Raw genomic sequence first — 22,612 nt, forward strand, 5'->3', positions numbered from 1 at the left:
CCTAATATTAGCAAGATGTTAAGGAGGAAGCAATGGAGTCAGAGGGATACACAACAAGTTACAAATCTTGAAAGTTATAACCATTAAAAAGCATATTTGAATAATTAACTCCAATTACTCTTTAATTTTTAGAATGTGTGAAGTTGAAGATTTAGGAGTCTTTTTGTGCATATTCCATTTTACTCATTCTGCCCTCCCTTTGTCCTTCTTGAATCCCAACAAAAAGAATGAGTTAGCAACTCTCTGGCTTTCCTGAAGGTAAAATTTTTAAAAGCTTTTCTCTGTTCAAGAAAGCATTAAATTTATTAGTATGTAGTAATAAAATTAAGACATACTTAAGATTAGTTTGAATTAGTTTCTATTATAATCTATTATTTGGTTAGGCAGTTAACTGATTTTTACTTTACTTTTTGTGAGTCGTTGTTTTTCCTATGTTAACTTTAGGAATTTGCAATAGACTAAATACTCATTGACCTCTACAGAGTTATTTCTCCTGGAGAATCAGTCTTCTAAATTAATGATTAGATTACCAACCAATATGCCCATCTTCATTGTAATTATAGAATGGCTGAGGGAAAATGACCTTGAAGGCTGTCTCTCAGTTTAATGGTGTGGCTTTATTTTAAAATATAAATAATAGAATAAAAACATTTTCCATAAAATTTCTGATATCTAATTAATGTCTTTCAGAGTAACTGTGGTATCAAACATTCCCTCTAATTATATTCATTAGTGGCTTCTCCCGGACAAGTTTTAATTAAGTTGTACAATGAAGATCAATACTCATTGTGTATTCTTTGCAATTTACAACAAGCATATATACTGTTCAGAACAATTTAATTACTGTAATTGTAGCACAGAAGATACTTAGTGACTGTGCTGCATTACTGCCAAACCGCCTTTTAATAAATTCAGTAATGAAGTTAGAAAAGGAAATTCTGAAAATTCACATTTATATATACGCTATGTCTAAACTGGTTTTTATGTTAGTAGCTTAAGTAATGGGGGGAATGGAAGCATTGATAATATCAGTGGCATAAAGCTTTTTCATGCATACCATCATGAATGTTGAGAAATTATTAGAGCATAAATGACTACACTTGTAATAATAGTTACATTGGTTACTAAAAATAATTTATAGGTGTTGGGTATTCAGAATACTCTGTTTTCTCTAAGTAAGATGTCAATTTTTGTTACTTTCATTTCCTTAAATAGGAAGTAGTATTTTCATTCATAAGGAATGCTTCCAAATGTGTTAACTTCTATTAATGATGATCATGCTACTGATGCATTGTGCAAGGAATTGTGGAAGTAGAGATTTTCTAGAAGCATCATAGGTGTATACCAGGGTTTCTGAGATTTGGCACTGGTGAAATTTGAGCCACATAATTCTTTCCTGTGCGGTGGAAGAAGTTTTGCTGTTCACTGAAGGATGTTTAGTCAGTTGCATGCCTGGCTTCTTCCCATGAGATGCCAGTAGCAGATACTCCCCTACTTCCCAGTTTTGATGATCAAAAATGTCTCCAGACATTATCAGATGCCCATGTTGAGAACTACTGGTGTGTGTTGATTCAGCCACACCCTCCTGATCTGTCTACTGACCAAATGATTCATTCATAAGACAAACAGCTATTCAGCTGTTCTGAATGCAGGCTAGGTTCATAGGCATGAGTCAAACAGTGTTCTTTTAGGGGAACAATACAATTCTATGTATTCCATGTTTTGGATATAAGAATTAGGTGTTAATAAAATATTCAGTAATACTACCTTACCCACATTTAGGAAAAGGAGAATCAGAGATGGTTTCCTGGGGAAAACAGTTTCTGAAATATGTTTTGAAGTACAAATGAAGAGTTAGCAGTTCACAACGGGAGAAGGGTATTTGAGAGAGCTAAGCAGCATGTGCAAGACTTGGAGGTATAAGAAAGCTCTCTTACTCTTATCTGTACCTATCTGTATATCTAATTTTATGTAGATATAATTTTAGATAGTTATTTTTCCTGAGGCATCAAATCCCAATTTACTCTGCATTACATGAACAAAATTATAAAGTAGTAATCTGCAGGTAATTACCTAAAACACCTAATTTTTCTCTTTTTTCCCTCAATTTCCAATTCAGTAATGGTATATGTAAATATCTGCTTTGCACTGTGAATGTTATGAAATCATCTTCTAGGAGGAAAGCAATTTTAGGCAGTATGGAAAAGTGACACGCATGTATTTCCTATGAAACTCCTAATCTGTTTACCTGAAGAAAATCTTTTGACAAGATCATCAAAAGAAAGATGATATACATTCCTATTGTAGTTATTTCCATGTGTTCAGTAATGTATTCCAATATGGAAAACTCCCAATAAATTGTAAAAATAGTGAAGCTAGTATTTTCATTTGCTTTCACACTTACACATTTTCTAAGCCAAGAAGAGTAAAAATAGTAATTTTAATTAAAGTTAATTCAAATGAGGACAATTAAATTTTAGAAAGACATCTGGAATTCTGTTGATAATAATGAATATTTCAAGATGCACATATTATTAAGAAGTCTACAAAGAATGCTGTGTTTCTCATGGCAGGCTAGTTATGAATTCCTAGAATTCCTATGCACATCACTTTGCCACCACAGGATTAAGTTCAATTTGACTGCCATCGTAGCAGAAGGCCTTTAGTTTGCTCATTTACTCTACTTTATCTAGTCCACACAGATATGCTGCTGCTCAATGTCAAAGGTGAGTAAAATGAATCATAAAGATGAATAAACAGAAGGATTTAGGTTCTGCACTCCCCTGATATTTAGTCATGTCTAGACACAGACCTAGTGCCCCAGAAAAACTAAAATGAGGACAAGGACATTTAAGTTTAATGTAGCCTTATTCCCATAGAAACCAGAAGAGCCAACAGTAGCGTAAAAAGAAAAGAGTACGGATCTACCTGAAAAATTAAATTTAGTGGACTGACTCGAGGATTTGCAAGGGTAGTGGGTAGTGAAATAGTTTCGGTCTGTTTGTTTTTGGTTTTTGCTGTTTTAAAACAATGGTTTTTGAGTTAGGTCAGTTTCCTTTAAAAAATAATAATCCCACATATCATTTATTGTTTTATTCCCTAAAGCCAACATGGTGTATGTAGGCTAGAGTTGATACAAACATTCTATAGGCATGCATTTTTATAGTTAAAGAGCTCAGAACTTAATGAGGAAAATAGACAAGTTTATGGGTAGGTTACAGTATTGAGTATATATCTGTGTTTTTTTAAGATTTTAAAGTTTTTGATTTATTTTCATATTAATAATTTTAATATAGACTGTTACCTTAGTGTGTAAGATATGTATGTTTGCATATGTGATATGAAATAAAATGATGGATAATAAGGGTTAAATGCACATCATTTCCATAGCATGCCGAAAATTTCTATTTCACTTGTGACCCTGATTTCCTAGATCATGATAATTTTAGATTACGTTCTCTTGTAGAAGTTTTACACATTTCTCAGCCTATCTAATGTTAAACCTTTAGTACCCTAGGCTTATATTTGCAAATCCAACCATCTTTTTAGAATTGTGGGCATTTCAAGATACTGACTCTTGAACGTAGTTTGAGAAAGCTTCAGTACCTCTGACGAGGGTTAACCCAGTCATTTCCCTTTTGGGTCCAAATACCATGCTCATTCAAAGTGGTTCAGCTGCACAGCATGCCAGGTAGATCCATTTGGTTTAGGTACAATATATTTGAAAGATAATGGTCTATGATCTAGGTCTAAAGCATTTTGACTACATAGCACCTTTTTTTTAAACATCTTTATTGGAGTATAATAGCTTTACAATGGTGTGTTTCTGTTTTATAACAGAGTGAATCAGCTCTACATATACATATATCCCCACATCTCCTCCCTCTTGCATCTCCCTCCCACCCTCCCTATCCCACCCCTCTAGGTGGACACAAAGCCCTGAGCTGATCTCCCTGTGCTATGCGGCTGCTTCCAACTAGCTATTGATTTTACATTTGGTAGTGTATATATGTCCATGTCACTCTCTCACTTTGTCCCAGCTTACCTTCCCCCTCCCTGTGTCCTCAAGTACATTCTCTACATCTGCGTCTTTATTCCTGTCCTGCCCCTAGGTTCTTCAGAACCATTTTTTTTTAGATTCCATATATATGTGTTAGCATTGGGTATTTGTTTTTCTCTTTCTGACTTACTTCACTCTGTATGACAGACTCTAGGTCCATGCACCTCACTACAAATAACTCAATTTCATTTCTTTTTATGGCTGAGCAATATTCCATCATATATATGTGCCACATTTTCTTTATCCATTCATCTGTCAATGGATACTCAGGTTGCTTCCATGTCCTGGCTATTGTAAACAGAGCTGCAATGAACATTGTAGTACATGACTCTTTTTGAATTATGGTTTTCTCAGGGTATATGCCCAGTAATGGGATTGCTGGGTCATATGGTAGTTCTATTTTTCATTTTTTAAGGAACCTCCATACTGTTCTCCATAGTGGCTGTATCAATTTACACTCCCACCAAGAGTGCAATAGGGTTCCCTTTTCTCCACACCCTCTCCAGCATTTATAATTTGCAGATTTTTTGATGATGGCCATGTGATAGGTGTTAGCTCTTCTCTAAATGTTTGATAGAATTCGCCTGTGAATCCATCTGGTCCTGGGCTTTTGTTTGTTGGAAGATTTCTAATCACAGTTTCAATTTCAATGCTTGTGATTGGTCTGTTTATATTTTCTATTTCTTCCTGGTTCAGTCTCGGAAAGCTGTGCTTTTCTAAGAATTTGTCCATTTCTTCCAGGTTATCCATTTTATTGGCATATAGTTGCTTATAGTAATGTCTCATGATCCTTTGTATTTCTGCAGTGTCAGTTGTTACTTCTTTTTCATTTCTAATTCTGTTGATTTGAGTCTTCTCCTTTTTTTTCTGGATGAGTCTGGCTAATGGTTTATCAATTTTGTTTATCTTCTCAAAGAACCAGCTTTTAGTTTTATTGATCTTTGCTATTATTTCCTCCATTTCTTTTTCATTTATTTATGATCTATTTCTTTATGATTTCTTTCCTTCTGCTAACTTCGGGGTTTTTTGTTTTTCTTCTTTCTCTAATTTCTTTAGGTATAAGGTTAGGTTGTTTATTTGAGATTTTTCTTGTTTCTTGAGGTAGGATTGTATTGCTGTAAACTTCCCTCTTACAACTGCTTTTGCTGCATCCCATAGGTTTTGGGCCATTTTGTTTTCATTGTCATTTGTTTCTAGGTATGTTTTGAGTTCCTCTTTGATTCCTTGAGTGATCTCTTGGTTACTTAGTAGCATACTGTTTAGCCTCCATGTGTTTGTATTTTTACACACTTTTTCCTGTAATTGATATCTAGTCTCATAGCGTTGTGGTCGGAAAAGATACTTGATATGATTTTAATTTTCTTAAATTTACCAAGGCTTGATCTGTGACCCAAGATATGATCTATCCTGGAGAATGTTCCATGAGCACTTGAGAAGAAAGTGTATTATTTTGTTTTTGGATGGAATGTCCTATAAATATCAATTAAGTCCATCTTGTTTAATGTATCATTTAAATATTGTGTTTCCTTATTTATTTTCATTTTGGTTGATTTGTCCATTGGTGAAACTGTAGTGTTAAAGTCCCCTACTATGATTGTGTTACTGTTGATTTCCCCTTTTATGGCTGTTAGCACTTGCCTTATGTATTGAGGTGCTTTTATGTTGGGTGCATAAATATTTACAATTGTTATATTTTCTTAATTGGATTGATCTATTGATCATTATGTAGAGTCCTTCTTTGTGTCTTGTAATAGTCTTTATTTAAAGTCTATTTTGTCTGTTATGAGAATTGCTACTCCAGCTTTCTTTTGATTTCCATTTGCATAGAATACCTTTTTTTATCCCCCCACTTTCAATCTGTTTGTGTCCCTAGGTCTGAAGTGGGTCTCTTGTAGACAGCATATATACGGGTCTTGTTTTTGTATCCATTCAGCCAGTCTATGTCTTTTGGTTGGAGCATTTAATCCATTTACATTTAAGGTAATTATCAATGTGTATGTTCCTATTACCATTTTCTTAATTGTTTTGGGTTTGTTATTGTAGGTCTTTTCCTTCTCTTGTGTTTCCTGCATAGAGAAGTTCCTTTAGTATTTGCTGTAAAGCTGGTTTGGTGGTGCTGAATTCTCTTAACTTTTGCTTGTCTGTAAAGTTTTTAACTTCTCCGGCAAATCTGAATGAGATCCTTGCTGGATAGAGTAATCTTGGTTGTAGGTTTTTCCCTTTCATCACTTTACATATGTCCTGCTAGTCCCTTCTGGCTTGCAGAGTTTCTGCTGAAAGATCAGCTGTCAACCTTATGTGGATTCCCTTGTATGTTATTTCTTGCTTTTCCCTTGCTGCTTTTAATATTTCTTATTGTATTTAATTTTTGATAGTTTGATTAATATGTGTCTTGGTATGTTTCTCCTTGGATTTCTCCTGTATGGGACTCTCTGCACTTCCTGGACTTGATTGACTATTTCCTTTCCCATATTAGGGAAGTTTTCAACTATAATCTCTTCAAATATTTTTCAGTCCCTTTCTCTTTCTCTTCTTCTTCTGGGACCCCTTTAGTTCGAATGTTGGTGCATTTAATATTGTCGCTGAGGTCTCTGAGACTGTCCTCAATTATTTTCATTCTTTTTTCTTTATTCTGCCCTCTGGTAGTTATTTCCACTATTTTATCTTCTGGGTCACTTATCTGTCCTTCTGCCTCAGTTATTCTGCCATTGATTCTTTCTAGAGAATTTTTAATTTCATTTATTGTGTTGTTTATCATTATTTGTTTGCTCTTTAGTTCTTCTAGGTCCTTGTTTAACGTTTCTTATATTTTCTCCATTCTGTTTCCAAGATTTTGGATCATCTTTACTATCATTACTCTGAATTCTTTTTCAGGCAGACTGCCTATTTCCTTTTCATTTGTTTGGTCTGGTGGGATTTTACCTTGCTCCTTCATCTGCTGCATATTTCTCTGTCTTATTTTGTTTAACTTATTGTGTTTGGGGTCTCCTTTTTGCAGGCTGCAGGTTCTTGTTGCAGGCTGTTGATTTTGTTGTCTGCCCGCAGTGGGTAAGGTTGGTTCAGTGGGTTGTGTAGGCTTCCTGGTGGAGGGGACTGGTGCCTGTGTTCTGGTGAATGAGGCTGGATTTTGTCTTTCTGGTGGGCAGGACCGCGTCCAGTGGTGTGTTTGGGGGTGTCTGTGAACTTAGTATGATTTTAGGCAGCCTCTCTGCCTAGCACACTTTTAAACTACTTTAATTTCAGAAGGACAGTAGGTGAACCTGTTGAAATATAAACTCCCTGAGTGTCTATGTATCTGTGTGTGAGTATGTGCAAGTTTGTGAGTGTGCGAATGTTGGTGCATGTGCATTTGGATACTCTTCCATTGCTTCCTTTTGCAATGATGATGTTCAGACTTCCATCTTGGGAGTTACAAACATGTTAGGATACCCAAGCCTAATTGAATTCTGCCTTTCAAAATGTAGCTAACAGTTTTGTAAAAAACACATTTTGGACTATAGTTATATATAAATAGAAAGCATCTTTGGGAATGCAATGAGCACTTAGCTATTGCAACAACCTTAAGAGTTGCTGCATTTCCTAAGCTTGGTTAAGAGTGTATAGATTTATTTCTTAACTAAATTTGCAATTTGGTTTACGGATTTTGATTAATATCACAAAAAATCTTACAAACTTGGGAATAGTTTATTGTTGTTTAATGTTAATTATTTGTTCATTACCTTTATAACAGCTTTCCAGAAGAAAATAGAGTATATTTAGCCCCAACTTTACAGCTGCAGCTTAATCCCAAGAACCAGCATCTTTAAAAAATGGACATGGTCCTCATGGTTTTCTGTGGACCTTTCATTTTTCCCCTTTTCTTATTAATTCTTTTCCTTTATTCCTGTTTGACCAAAAAAAAAAAAAAAAAAGCACTTAGGGTAATAAGTTGTTTATATACTTTTGCTGTAATTTTTCTCCAAATAATTATTCAAAATCACTTGTTCTCTTGCATCCTAATAATGTTTTCTTCAAATTATAACTCTTGTATTCGTCATAATGAATGCTCAATCTACTTTCAGTTATGGATGTAATATGTACTTTTAATAACTCTATGAAAATAGTGATGTATTTTTGTATATTTGACTCAGTTTTGTTTTCTTTCTCTTTCAGTGAATTTGTTGGATTCACGGACTGTCATGGGGGACTTGGGATGGATTGCTTTTCCAAAAAATGGGGTAAGCCTTTATGAAATTTTCCCTACAACTTAAACTACTTGAATAGACATCATCTTAAATATCATATAGTTGTAAATTCTCTGGACATAGTTGATGTTAAGAAAAGAGGGGTGTGTGTGAAGGGGAGTGAGGAGACTTCAAATTAGCTTTGACTGGGAAAAGCAAGCAAACTGGGAGGAGATTTTAATGACTGAACAACAAATATATTAATTTTCCTCTCTGAATATTTCTCCCTAAAGAAATGTGAAGTTTCTTCAGCATTAGGAGAGTTTTAGATTGAAGCAACCAACACATTTTTAGAATTGGTTTATCTTAAAAAAAAAAAGAAGAAGAAGAAGAAGAAGAGCTAAGAAAAAAACAAAGATTTGCTGCTAACTTGCCCTTATCTTGTCTATATTGAATAGGAAATAAAAGTTCATGTGTCAATGACAGTGTTGAATCAAACACTGTGACCAATTTATTATGTGTTTAATTTACTACATTAGGGAATTAAAATATTATAAGAAATTCCTTTAAATTCCATTGAAATTTAAAATGTCTCAGATTATCAGATTATTCATCATTCAAAGGTTTTCTTTTAATTCTTGAATTTTTCTCTATTGAGAACTTTCAGAAAAGATGCTCCATTGGAAGATTTTTATAATCAACCATTGTTTTTTTATTAGTAAATTATTTTATGGTGTACATTAAAAATAACTTCTTTGGAATGAAAATTAGGTAAGCCAGTTTTTAACAATATGCCTATTAATATATTTATAGTACTAACAATCTTAATACGTAGATTATATAAAAAGTATTCTATTATCTCATACTTAATTAAAAACACATCCATATTATCAGATGGAAAATGAAAACATTAGTAAAATATTGTGACATAAAATCATTGTATTACATAGAAAATATTAACTGTATTGCATGACTATTATATTGAAAACAATCTAGACTTTGATAGAATATTTTTATTATATAATGACTTTAATATTTAAATATTTTTAAAATTTTCAAGCTAAAACTACCCAACATCATTATTGAACCAACTCTGCTCAATAGTCTGTAATAACCTAAATGGGAAAAGAATTTTAAAAAGAAGAGTTACATGTATATGTATAACTGAATCACTTTGCTGTACACCTGAAACTAACACAACATTGTTAATCAACTATACTCCAATATAAAATAAAAATAAAAAATAAAATAAAACACACATGGATTTTTATAATAAAAAAGAAAATATATAAAAAAAAAATTATCTAACCACCTTGTGACAAAAACAAATAATATTTTCAATCCTCCATTTAAAGAAAAAATATTTTTAAACAATTTGAATGCTTAAAACTTTATTATAGTGTATATATGCAATTAATTAGAAGATTATGCACACTAGTAATATTTCATATGACTTTGAAGGTTAATTTCAATTTAATTAAGTAATTTAATATTATAACAAATCTGGTTATAACAACCCAAATAACCAAAACTTAAATTTTTTTTCTAATTGATGAGTATACCAGATGTTTTAATTGGTCCTTTACTTAGAACATTCTTTCTGTGGAAATAAGACAAGTAGCATTAATTGTTCTAATGCATAATAATTTATATGTTAACATCCTCATCTCAATGTGCTTTCTCTTTTTTCATTAAGTTGATATTTCTTTTTGGTTGTAAATATTATGGTTACACTTAGAGGTATAATATAAATAAAGTAATACAAGTAGATGTTAAGATATTAAAACATGAAGATAAGCCAAATGAAAAACAAATTGTCTTAATCAGATATAGCCAGTGCCAACATAAAGGTATATATATTCTCTTAATCTGTCTTTTATCTTTCTTATGCTCTTCCTTTCTCCATTCTTTCTTTATCCTTCCCCTCACTCACCAACCTCTGCGTTACTGTCTTTCTTTCATCTTTCACCAGCCCTATACAGGAAGATGGCTGGCTAACATCCATCTATGAGAACCTGTAAATATATTTTGTACTCTTCATTTTTTCACATATCAAAAATGATTTATTTCATAAATATCTTAAATTGCCCTTCCTGAGAAGATGGCTGACATATTGGGTTGAAATTAATTTTTTAAAAGTCTGAGAAAATATGTCATATTCTCTTTGAATCTCTCTGAATTTAGTTTTGTGTTCCTCCTATTTCCATTCAGAAGTTATTCAGACAAGGTTTGACAGAGTGTAACTGTGAGGGTAAATCTGATGTTGTAGTTGTCCTTGTAACTAGGCATTTTTAGGGAAATTACTCAATTCTGTATGTGATTTCTGCATAAAGCACAATTGACTCCTTTATAAAAACATAATCTTTTTATCAGGAATGGGCTATTTCCAGTCATTCTAACAACTTCATCCTTTCTTTTTCTTTCTATATAATTGTTAGTATAGTGTTAATTTTGTTCAGATTTTTAAATGAGTATTTTTTCAAAACTCTTGTAATTTTTTGAGTGATGTTTCTTTTGACATAGCTAATGCCTGATGTTAATACTGAAGAAAAAGAAGTTAAACTAGAGAAACTTAGTGAATGTGCACTTATCCAAGTATGAGGAATGCATGTGGAATTCAGGTGTTATATTGATGTTATGTCACCCAAATGCAAAACGAAGATACTTTTAAAATTATATTTTAAAGAAAATAAGCATACAAAGTACAAGTAGTTCCAATAAAAGGTATATATATATACACACTTTTTATATATTGTTATTAGGCTGAGTCATTTAGGATTAGATAAGAAATCTAACTCTAAGTGAAATATAGATCATTGGTGTGATATCAGCAAAAATTTTGGAATAAGGGCATCTGAAAATTTTCTCTTCCATGAAAGCCATGAGAAAAGTGGAAAATATTATAAGAATCAACTTTTCAGAACTCTGGAAATTAACCAAAATCTTGGAGCAATCCAGGGAACATTTAGTCAAGAAAAAGGACTAAATCTTGTTAGAACAACAAGTTTGTGGCATTTCAAGGTGCCCTGTGTCCTTTTCTGCCACTCCAGCTCTTTAAAGTAGCCTTGGACAAAACCAAAACTCTGTTGTCAGGGTGAAAAACAGCAGCCTGGCAGGCACTAGAGTGGGCAGAGTCAGGTAGGAGACTCTTCAAAGACTTGATCTCAGAGGATTGTCATTATATATAACCTGATAACTCCATGAAAGAATGCTCTTGTAAGGCTGTCTTGACTTGTCTGACTTAGAGCTCCCCCAGTCTGAAAGCCTTTACTGTATTAAGTAAAGAAGAATATTCTTTTTTTCAGAACATGTCCTGAACCTCAGGCCTTAAGAATGAATGTTTTATTATTTTATTTCTTAGACCGATAAAAATAGTACCCTAAATCTAGGCCTGAGAATTGGGCAAGTAACTTAGGAGAAACCCTATTCATCCCTTGTAGTCAGGCACACATTCCATACACCTCTTAGAAACAATCATTGCACCTGTCATACTTTTTCTTTGCTTTTAAGCTTTTAGATTTCTTATGGCAATCTCATATTTACCACTGTACAGTGTTTCTAAAACTAGGTTCAGTTCCTGGCATATAATAGAACTTCAATAAATATTTATTAGAAGGATGCTTATTTGTTAATTTATGAAATGGGACATACATTACTGAGATGTAGTTTTGCATGAAGATTAAATAAGTGGGACTGAGAGTAGAGCTGGGCACAGTGTTGGCACCCAGTAAACATCCTTTCTTTGATCTTCTGCTGCATTTCTGTTCTCCTCATATTAAAAGATCCATCAGTCAGTCATGTTTTTGTGTTTCTTTGTTAGTTTTTTGACTATATCTGTATGAATTCATTGTCAGCATTTAAAGATTGGGAGATTTCATATAAAGTCTGAATTTCCAGCTTCTCTGTTTAGTCGGAAGTTTCAGAAAGCCAGAGCTAGCAGCTTTCTATGACCTCAACAGCCCAAAGCTGAGTAAAGGCTGCTATTGGAAGAGAGTAAGCAAATTCTCCTATTTGACTCAATTTCTACCTGCTGCTCTTCGGTCATTTAAGTTGCTGGTCTGCAAAGTTGGCATTATCGTGGAGTCAATTTTTTAATACTGCACACGCATCGGTTTTTTCTTCTGTTTTAGGAGGGACTTTAAAAAACTTCTCTTGTGTTCCATGCTGAGACTGTTTCTTCCTAGTTTGGGTTTGAGTACTTCACCTCAGTTACAGCACATCCTTTGAATTTGGGCTTCAGCATGTGCTTTGTAGCTACAATGTATGAGATAGACAGTGGGTGTATGTGTGAGTGTCTTCTGCCTCATGGTAATAACTTGAAGCCTCCTTCCTTTTTTTTTTTTCAGTACATATCTAGGATTACTATGTTACAGCAAAGGTTGCTTTCATGCAAATTTGCTGCATTCGTCCATTCAACAGATATATATTGGACACTTAGTTTGTGGCTTGAACTCTTCTAAGAGTGTGCCTTACTTAGTTTGTGCCTAGTTTTGGTAGTTAATTATAGTAGTGAAGAAGAGTCAGTGCCTACTATAACCGGGGTTATGGTAGTGAAGATAGTAAGTGAAGAAAACAAGCAAAAGTCCCTGATACCCTGGAGCTTGGGGCAGCGTTGGTATTTTGAGAATGAGTTATCAGAGTGTTAGAGCAATGTGATAAATGAAATGCATTCTATTATTTTCTTTCTATGCTTGTATGAAAGTGGCAGAGAGGTGACAGTATTCTCTCAAGGTCATTAAAGTAGCTTGTGACACAAATGGGAGCAACACGTGTGTTGCATTTGGCACGTGTGCTGTCATATCATTGCTTCTCATTGTCTTGCCATGAAAAAACTACTCTTTCATTTAGTACATAAATTCATTTAGTACTGACAATGACAATGTAAAAAGAGATATTTAGTACTTTTTTGTAGTTGAAGAAAATGAGGCTCAGTAAGGGTAAGTGATTTTCCCAAGGTTAAGCGGTTGGTAAGAGACTGAGGCCATTTTAAACCCAGGTCTTCCAGGATACTGATTAATTTAAACCAGAGGTGAACTCCTACAAATAGTTAGGTCTCCAGAGACATAGGTTCTGGATGGTTCTCAGATGTCTAGTTCATGTAAGAGAGGAATTCATGCTGAAGAGAAAATTCACCTCAAAGAAAGTTTTAAATGAGGTGGAGTGGGTCACATGCTATTAATTGCTAGATCGTAATACATCTTTGGAAAAATGTATAGCACGTAGATGCTCAAATATATAAGTTGCATTTGTTATATTGTGTATATAACAAATATATATATAATTAAATAATTATATGAAACGTAGATAGGTAATGAAAAGGATGAATTAACTTGACTCCCAGCTATATCTGTAATTCACTCTATTATTTTTGGGACCTGTGTGAATCTCTGCTTTCCTGTCTGTTAAGCAAGGATGGGTGGCTATTATATCATCTACCTTGCAGTGTTGTTTTAGGATAAAGTAAGATAATGTATTTGAATGCACCACGTCATCGCTCAACCACTGAAGAAGCAGAAAAGATGATGGTTGCTTAAAAAGCTACTTTTGTATTGCTGTTTTCAAACATAACCAGAAAGCAACAGTTTGGTGGTTAAAAGCAACAACCATTCAGCTATCTCTTTGGCATTTGACTGTTCAAATGAAGTAAGTAAACTCTTAAGAGTTTTTATGCCTCAACTCCCAAATGTGGGACTCAGTACTCTAATTTCACTTTGAATAAAATTAAGGGGAGGGTTTGTCAATTTTTTTTTTCTCCTAGAACTGATCTTTAATTGTATACAGAAATAAAAACAAATAAGCCAAACACAAACTGACTTCTGGCTTAATTGATGTAAAATGTGCATAGTTACCCCCAGTTCTAAATTTCACTGCCTATTTGAGTAAATATTTTTTTCCTCCAGAGCACCTTTTGTTAGTATTTTACACTGAGGTTCTCAAACTTTTTCAGCCTCAACCCATTAGGACATAATTCTAACGGCAATAGTAATTCGTAATTGTGAATAAGGAATAATAAAGAGACGTTGAGAATTAATTTATTTCATGATTGACTCTATTGCCAACCCTCTTTTTTTTATATTTACATAAGATTTTGTCTTAAAATACTTGTTACTTTTTTAACCATTGCCTTATTTTAAAAAATTAATATACTTAATTTTTTTAGAGAAGTTTTGGGTCTGCATAAAAGTGAGCAGAAAGTATGCAGGGTTCTTATACACAACTTCAATATCCTCCTTACCCTTTTTTCACTATTAGCATGTTACATTAGTGTGGCACATTTGTTACAATAGACCAGGCAATGTTGATACATTATTACTAGGTAAATTCCAGGTTTATATTAAAGTTCACTCTTTCTCTTGTACATTCTCTGGGTTTTAACAAATACATAATAACATGTGTTTACCATTGCAGTATCATACAGAACATTCCCTGTCCTATCTGTACACACCCTGAAGATGTACTCTGCTTCCTTCTAATTACAGTAGCGTTATTTCATTCACCTTCCAGAACATTTAATGTTGATTAATTTATATAGTCTGATCATTCATGTTAATAGCATTGTTTCCTGGAAATTTTGAGCAAGTGTTTTCAAAACATTCTTATAAGAATAAAATGAATGGCTATCGTGTTTGTTTAGAGCAGATTATGCTCTTAACGCCTTAGAAATTTCACTATTGCTCTTTTTCCATATGTTGTTGTTACAAAAGATCACAAGATAGACCTGCCTTCTTTGCTTTGGCGGAAAGCCTTTTCCCCACTGAGTCCTTTGTACTTCTTGTTCACACAGTGGGCAAGCCACCACATTCCCCTGGCTGTCACCTCTGAATCGTATTGCAAATTCTGCTTTTATTTTTGCTCTTTTTTCCTATTCCATTCAAAGAAGATAAACATTATTTTTGCAGTCTTTTCCTATGCTGATCTTAGGGGGTATTAGGATCATTCAAAATAACTTATTCACTTGAGAGAGATTTCAGAATATTGACTTAAATCATATTTGTACTAAAATGGAGACAGAGTAACCTGCTCTCTGCCTAGGGGAGAAAGAACAAGCAATAGTCCTACATAAAGTCACTTCAAAACGGGAGTTTATGGCTTTTCTTGTTTTAGTGTCAGTTTGTTCTATTTTCTGATTTCTTCGAGACAGAGAACCTGTGTTTACTTTTGAAGTTGAAAATAACTCAGGTTTAGATTACTCAAAATGGACTGTGAATCCACCTTTAGTGTTTTATGTGGATTCTCCTGAATCAAGAGAAACTTAAACTGGATTTTCTATTCTGATACTCAGATTTTGGTAAAAGTGTATGTGAGGGTTTTGTGTGTGATTCCTCCTCCCCAAACTTAAAGGCAAAGAATGAGGAGAAGTATTTGAACCCTGCTAATCTCATATATTTTGGTTATGATCAGGATGTTTTGCCAGAACCTCGTTTTGGCTTTGCTTTCTACCAAAGGAGAGGAAAGATAATGACAAGCACTGAGGCCCACACTGAGCATGGAGAGGCTAATAAAACTTAAAGTTATGCTGAAGTGGGGGAAAAAAGAGCACATTAGTGGATATAGAAAAGCTCTTTATTTGGACAGTGATGGAAAAGAATTCTAAAGGGAATGGATATTATACTATATAATGCAAATGCCAGTATAATGAAGAACAATCCTATTCCAAAGTAGCTTTGTATTCATTATTTTTTAGAAAAACAAAAAGCACACCCAACCCGTAAGGTAATTAAGATAAATAATTTAAGGAATTCAAGACAGTCATTTAGCATACACTGAAGTTTAGATGAAGCACAGTTTCACACTTAGATTTCCCATATAGAAACTAAGCAATTATGAAGAAAGTTTTTTAAAGTGTGCAGTTCTGCTTTGGCATGTGAGACAAATGTTGTATTTCGCCTTTGCTATATATTGAATGTATTAGCAACAGTCACAGTGTATTCATGCAAGGTAGGATTGAGACATGCATATATTATTTGTTTACTAGGTGTCGCTCTGTTTATATATTTAAAGTCATTATAAAACAGTGCCTACATTTTCTTCTTTACAGTCTCTCAAAACACTCCTGCATTATAGGGCAACTCACAAACATAAACAGGAAAATGGCCTCTATTCATGATATCCTCTTGTTAATCCTTCTTCTTACCCTAACTGCAATAGGCTAGCTAAAGACCTCATCCTTCAAACTGCAGTTTAAGTCTTATTTCCTCAGGAAAGTATGGTTCAAAGATTAACTGTTCTTCCATTAGCAGATCATGCTGTGAAATCCTTTTTCCCTCCATCCCAACCCCTATCTATTTTTTCTCCAGATCACAGTGTGTACAGCTATGTTATCCATACTCATCACCTAGACTAGCTTTCTACCCAAACACTTAATTCTCCTGATCCGCTCCTTTTGGATGACATTCTCTATTGGTCTGTATAAGAAGCCGGGAGCATACATGTGAACAGAGTTTCAGGTTATTTCTAAAGAGTTATATATGTTACTGTCACCTTACCTGTGATGTCAGACACCTGTGCACCCACTTACTTCAAACAGCCATTTCCCAATATTATTCCCACCTGTTTCATATTGGGTACTCATGTTTTCCTTTTCCCCATTACGTATATGGAGATTTCTGGGTCTCTATCTAGAGGTTTCTCTGTGAAATGACTTACTCCTTGTAAAATCTGGACCTAAAATCCTTCTTCTTCTGAAAAAAAATTCTCTGCTCTCATTGATATTTGCTCCAGTTTCCATATGTGACTATAATGATTTTTTTTTTTTACTCTCATCTTCCCATTCATTAATGAAGATGTTAAATAAAATGGCTTTGCAGAGGTCCCCAGGGGCCAAACACCAGCTATTTTCCTAGTGGTTTGATTGCTGTTTATCATGATCTTTTTTTTAAACCATTCTTCAGCTGTTTTCAGTTCATGTGACAGTGCTCCCATGCAAGTCAATTTGAATTAATTTTGCAAGCAAAATGCTTTATGGTTCTGAGTAGATAATCTCCCTCTCCCACAGAGAAAATATATACTGTAATCATCCAGCATTCCTGTTGATTATTTCCATTAAAGGCAGCACAGGGAGAGAGAATGCTCAAGACTCCTCTCGGGTTTGAAGTTTTTTGAGGCTTTTGCTATTCATTGCCTTATTCTCTCTCCCTCTCTCCCTCTCTCTCTCTCTCTCTTTTATTTTTCTTTTATGCTACTCACTGCTTGCACTAATGCAGAAAATGATGGTCCATACTGCTCAGCCTGGAATCTCTGTCCTCTGGAGCCTGGGGCTGGTATCCTTGTGATCTTATATCCCAACACACTTCCCCCCAAATGAACTGACTTCTCTCTTCTTAAATCCCCAAAAGATTCATATAAATTTCTACCTCTAGTGTTTTGCATGGATTGCTTGAAATACTCCACCTTCCACCCTCCATATAACCCATCTTAATACTAATCATTTTTTCCAAAGCCCAGTTTAAGTTATACAGCATGAAACTTTCCATTACCACCTGGAAAGGTGACCACTTCCTAGGCTGAATCAAAATCCAGCACTTCCTGTGTACTGAGCTCACTAAAAATTAGATATTTATAGTGTTACCAGTGTTTGTGTATGACTACTGTAAGCTTCTCTAGTGTAAAGACCTTTATGTTGTTATCTCTAGCATGTTGCTCTATGCCTCAAATATAAATTCACATTAATCACATCTGCCAATGATTGATACATAACTAGGCATCTGAATCTGTAGGAAGTGGTGGTTGTTTAGATGCAAAAGGCTATACATTTTTGGCTAAAATAGAATAGTAAAAAGATACACCGAAGTTTGGATCTAGGGGTTCTTATTTATTTGGTGTCATGTAAGCTTGAACCAAGAATACTTTATTTTTATTATACAATTAATTTTACCAAAAGACTGTTATGTGCCAAATAGTGAGATTACATTGATATACAAGACTCACTTCCTCTCCTCAGCTAATCAGATAAGTTTGAATGATGTCTCCTAGAGTTGTGAAATATACAGTCTGCACAAACATATACACAACTCTGGGCCCCCCTCTCTATTGAGTTCAATCCAAATTACTAATTTGTATACATATTTACCTCCTTAAAGGCATTATGGTTAACATGGAGACTTTGAAATCAGCTAATCTAGATTCAGAATCTAACTCCACACCTTACTACCTAATGTGTAGCAAGTTAGTCACTCTGTGTCTCCATTTCCTCATTTATAAATTATGTATAATACTACCTACTGCACAATGTTCTTATGCCTATTAGAATGAGATAATGATGCAATGTTTAGCATGATGCCTGTTTAACTCACAGAACCCAATATCAATTGAGTTCTTGAAAAAAATGAAACCAAGGGATTGGCCAACCTTTCATGATCTGATGTTTGCCTCTCTCTGGTTCCTACCTTTGACTAGTCATTTCTTTGTTATTCTCTCAGCAAACCAGATTTCTTTCCTTCAGTTTCACATGGCTTTCACACAATTCCAAATTCGATTGCCTGTATTTAAAAGACCAGCTCAGGCTGACTGGGGATGTTCCAAATTCCACATAGAAAGATTTCCACTTGGTTCTGCTGACCATCACTGATTCATATATACCCAGCTGGATTGAGGAAGGAGGGTAAAATCATACAGTAGAAGTGTAGCTCTAGCTGTTGGTGACCATCTCTGCTATAAGGAGAGCAGCTTAAAAAAAAAAAAAAGTTGGTGTCATCTCAATTAGTGTCTCTTAGGAATTCTGATAAGGAAGCATTTCCCTAAGTATAAAGCCGTTTTCTCATATAAAATTTATTTAGTTATAAAAATAATTACTAATGTGTAATGTTTATTCCAAAAATTTGCAGTGAAATTAGTTGTTTCAATACATAATTTCCATCATGTTTCTAAAGCCTGATTTCTACAATGCGTATGAATTTTACCCAGCATTCAATAATTTTATTTGAGTGGTCTCTTTGATTTATTTAAATTCTATTTGATAATCATATTTAATTGGTCTATTTGACTTATTTAAAATCTTACTATTATATGTCCCACTATTTTTATATTTTAGACTTCATTGTAATCAGTGATTCTACATCTTTTGATTATCATCATTCTGTTCTGTAAGACAAATATCTATGCGCCTCCATGCTTCTTTGCGTATTTCAGTATACATCTAGTTATTATGAGTAAGAAGACTAACAGCATCCTATAAGCTCATTGTTTCCTTAGAGGCCAAGAAAATCACCCTTGTGTTTGCTGACCTGGTCCTGAAAGTCCCTATGTTGCATCATAGGCCAAATCTCTTGTTTAGAAGCAAGTTATAGATACAAAAATATAGACACAAAAGAGTAAGGCAGTCTTTACTGTTGAATAATAGTTTTTACAATCTTTAAGATAAATTAATGCTTTTCTTATGTGGGATTGCCTTACGTGATTTCAATGCTTCCAAAATGTTACTGTGAATATTTAATGCCATAGGTTATGAATCTGAACTTATTCAGAATATACCTTCCAATTCAGCTTTATTTCTTAACATTCGATCTAGAACATATATAATAGAAATGGTGTGCATATGCTTCATGAATCCTTCATGTATTCCACTCCACGTTATATACATCCAGACAGGACAGCTGCCAAAGCTGTTGGAGAAGTTTCATTTTAAACAGAGCTTTGTATAGTTGGGCATGCATGAACTTTTAGTTGATTATAACATGCAAATATGTAATAAGCCGAAGAATCACGGGCTGTGCTGTGATTACAAATTATTTAAATAATGGAGGATTATTCACTTTGTGTCACAAATAGTTCCAGTCTTCACCATTAAAGGCATAACAATGAGTATAATCCTGAGAGATAAAGTCACTTCATTAAACAAGCTTCTCTGGTTTACTGTTTGCTTTATTTTGATGCCAGATTGAATAATGGGATTTTTAAAGGTAATTTAACAGTGAAAGTATATTGCATTTATATATTCTTATAATTTTGCAATACTTCTACATTTGTAAAATATATAGATTGAGGTTATTATGATAAAAGTAGCATATAATTTCAATGCTAATGTCAGGAAGATTAAAATGGTTCCGAAAAGTAATATTAGCATGTCATTAATCTGGAAGGTGAAAGGTAACTATAAGGTCATCAGATGTTGAGAGTGTTTTCTAGCTAGCCAATCACCAGTAATTTTCATGGTAGCTTTATTCATTAGTGCACTGAAATTTATTCCTGACATGTACATATAATATATGTTGTATTGTTCTTTGAAAGTAGAAATGAGCATGAAGTTACAATATCATATACACAGTCAGTAAAATATTGAAATTAAGATTCTCTTATTTACCATCTTTGCAATGTTTGTGTCTTCCTCAAATTCATATGTTGAAATCATGATGCAATGGTATTAGGAGGTGGGACCTTCAGGAGGTAAAATCAAGAGAGTATAACCCTTAAGATGGGTTGAGTACCCTCATAGGAGGCAGGGGAAGTTTGCTTCCTCTCTTTTTCTCTCTCAGCCACATGAGGATACAGCAATAAAGTGTCCATCTACAAGCCAGGAAGCAGAATCTCATCAGACAGTAGGTCTGCTGGTGCCTTGCTCTTGTATCTCCCAGCCTCCAGAACTGTGAGACATAAATATTTGTTGTTTAAACCACCTAGTCTGTAGTGTTTGTTAAAGCAGACTGAACTAAGACAGGTGCCAATTTCTATTTTTCTAAAGGAGTAATAAGGTATAATGTGGTCAGCCACAGAAAAGGCAATGAAAATATGGGAGATCTCTCTCTCCTGCTCAAACTACACATCCCATAAAATGAATATGTATTTAGTAAACAAGACAGACTTTTAGGGTGCAGATAACTTAAGGAGGGCTAAAACTCCTCAACTGAGGCTTAATATTTCCCAAATTGATGTTTTACTTTAGTAGAGTAGTAGATTTAATAGATTGAAACAGGAAATTCATGTGTTAAGCCAAAGGGGTTTTATACTCAAGTAAGTTTCAAAAATATTAAATGAAGTAGAATTAGCATATTTCTCTACTTATTGCATTATACTAAGCCTTTGTAGATTAATGACCATGCAGGTCTCCCAAATAATTTGATCAAGAAACATTTTACCCACTATATGTATGAACATCTTCATGAAGAATGTTCAGCAGAACATAGTTTAGGAAACATTTTTTTCAAAGAACTTGTTTTCTTTTTAAAACATATGGATGCAGTGATAACAGAGAAATAAGAATAAAGAAATATGTTTTTCCCTTTGTCATAATGACATATGGAACAGTGCCTAAGAATCACTTTCTTACACATGCCTGGACATTTTGTCTAAGGCACCATAATAACAACTAGCTAGTCTATCACCGGAAATTACCACCATATTAGTTTCTAATATGTGGCTTATTATAGGCTTATTAGGATTATTATACATTCTTATTGCAGAGACTAGGTGACTTAGATATGCAAGCTATGGTTGGAGAGGATTTCAGATCTACTTTTTCCAAGGGTCAATGAGAGATTCCCTTTTCACTTACATAAATGAGAAACAAAACAATTTATTTAGCTCATAAATAAATAATAATTTATTAGCTCTAGTTACACATCTATATAATATCATGTGTTGCTACATGGTAGGATAGAGAATGAAGCCATGTAAAATCCCACAGAAAGTTATATTGAATGAATGTCTTCTAAAAAAACAGTGTAACTTTTCCCTTAATCTGAGCATCACACATGCACAAGTGGATTTTCTAAATAACACTTATTTGAAATTATATGAGTTTGCATATAACTTTGAAATCATGCTTTTGAACTTAATTTCTTGAATAGTTTATTTGTTCATCATTTCCTCCAACAAATATTTATCCATCAAACTATGTGCTTAGAATTATACTAGACACTCAGGATACAAAGATGCAAGTTATTCATTGACTTTTTAAATAAACAAGTGCTAGGGCTGGAGATTATATCATTATACAATTAAATACATAAAGAAGTTCAAGTCTTGTAATAGTTTTTAACAATGAAATTTGAATTCCAAATACAGATGTGTAACATTAAATATTCTATCAAAATAATGAAGTAGCTAATAGCAATGCTGTCTGTGGACTCTGGTGAGCAATTTGTATATTCAATGATATGTTAGGCTTCTACTGCGATACTTATAAAACCTCAGAAGTTCAAAAGTATTTTTCATTATTGCAATAAATTCATGTTTTATTTCTCCATTGCCAGTGACAAATTTGTCAAGCCATGTTTTACATAATGCCTCTTTTCAAAATGTAAATTGTCACTCAAAGTGTGACATATTTATGTGATAGTAACATTTATTGAAATACTTTATTTAAATAAATATTATAACAACTGCTAACAAACCCACATACTGGATCCTGGATGTTGTCTGTGTAATTGGTGATGCCAAAATCAGATTTACTTAT

General features: G+C 33.7%; 1 protein-coding gene across 8 annotated transcripts in view; it reads left to right on the forward strand.

Annotated features, from left to right (window-relative positions):
* EPHA5 (EPH receptor A5) overlaps window positions 1-22,612 on the forward strand; it is a 313,487-nt gene that overhangs the window by 21,834 nt on the left and 269,041 nt on the right. For all 8 annotated transcript variants that reach the window (XR_009008431.1, XR_009008432.1, XM_007193544.2 and 5 more), the window contains exon 2: window positions 8,213-8,277. Coding sequence is in view for 6 of the 8 variants with exons in the window: in XM_007193544.2 (XP_007193606.1) it covers window positions 8,213-8,277 (65 nt within the window). In the remaining 2 variants the exon portion in view is untranslated. The remainder of the gene's footprint in view (window positions 1-8,212; window positions 8,278-22,612) is intronic.

This window comes from Balaenoptera acutorostrata, chromosome 5 (assembly GCF_949987535.1).
Source record: "Balaenoptera acutorostrata chromosome 5, mBalAcu1.1, whole genome shotgun sequence".
Classification (NCBI taxonomy): Eukaryota; Metazoa; Chordata; class Mammalia; order Artiodactyla; family Balaenopteridae; genus Balaenoptera; species Balaenoptera acutorostrata.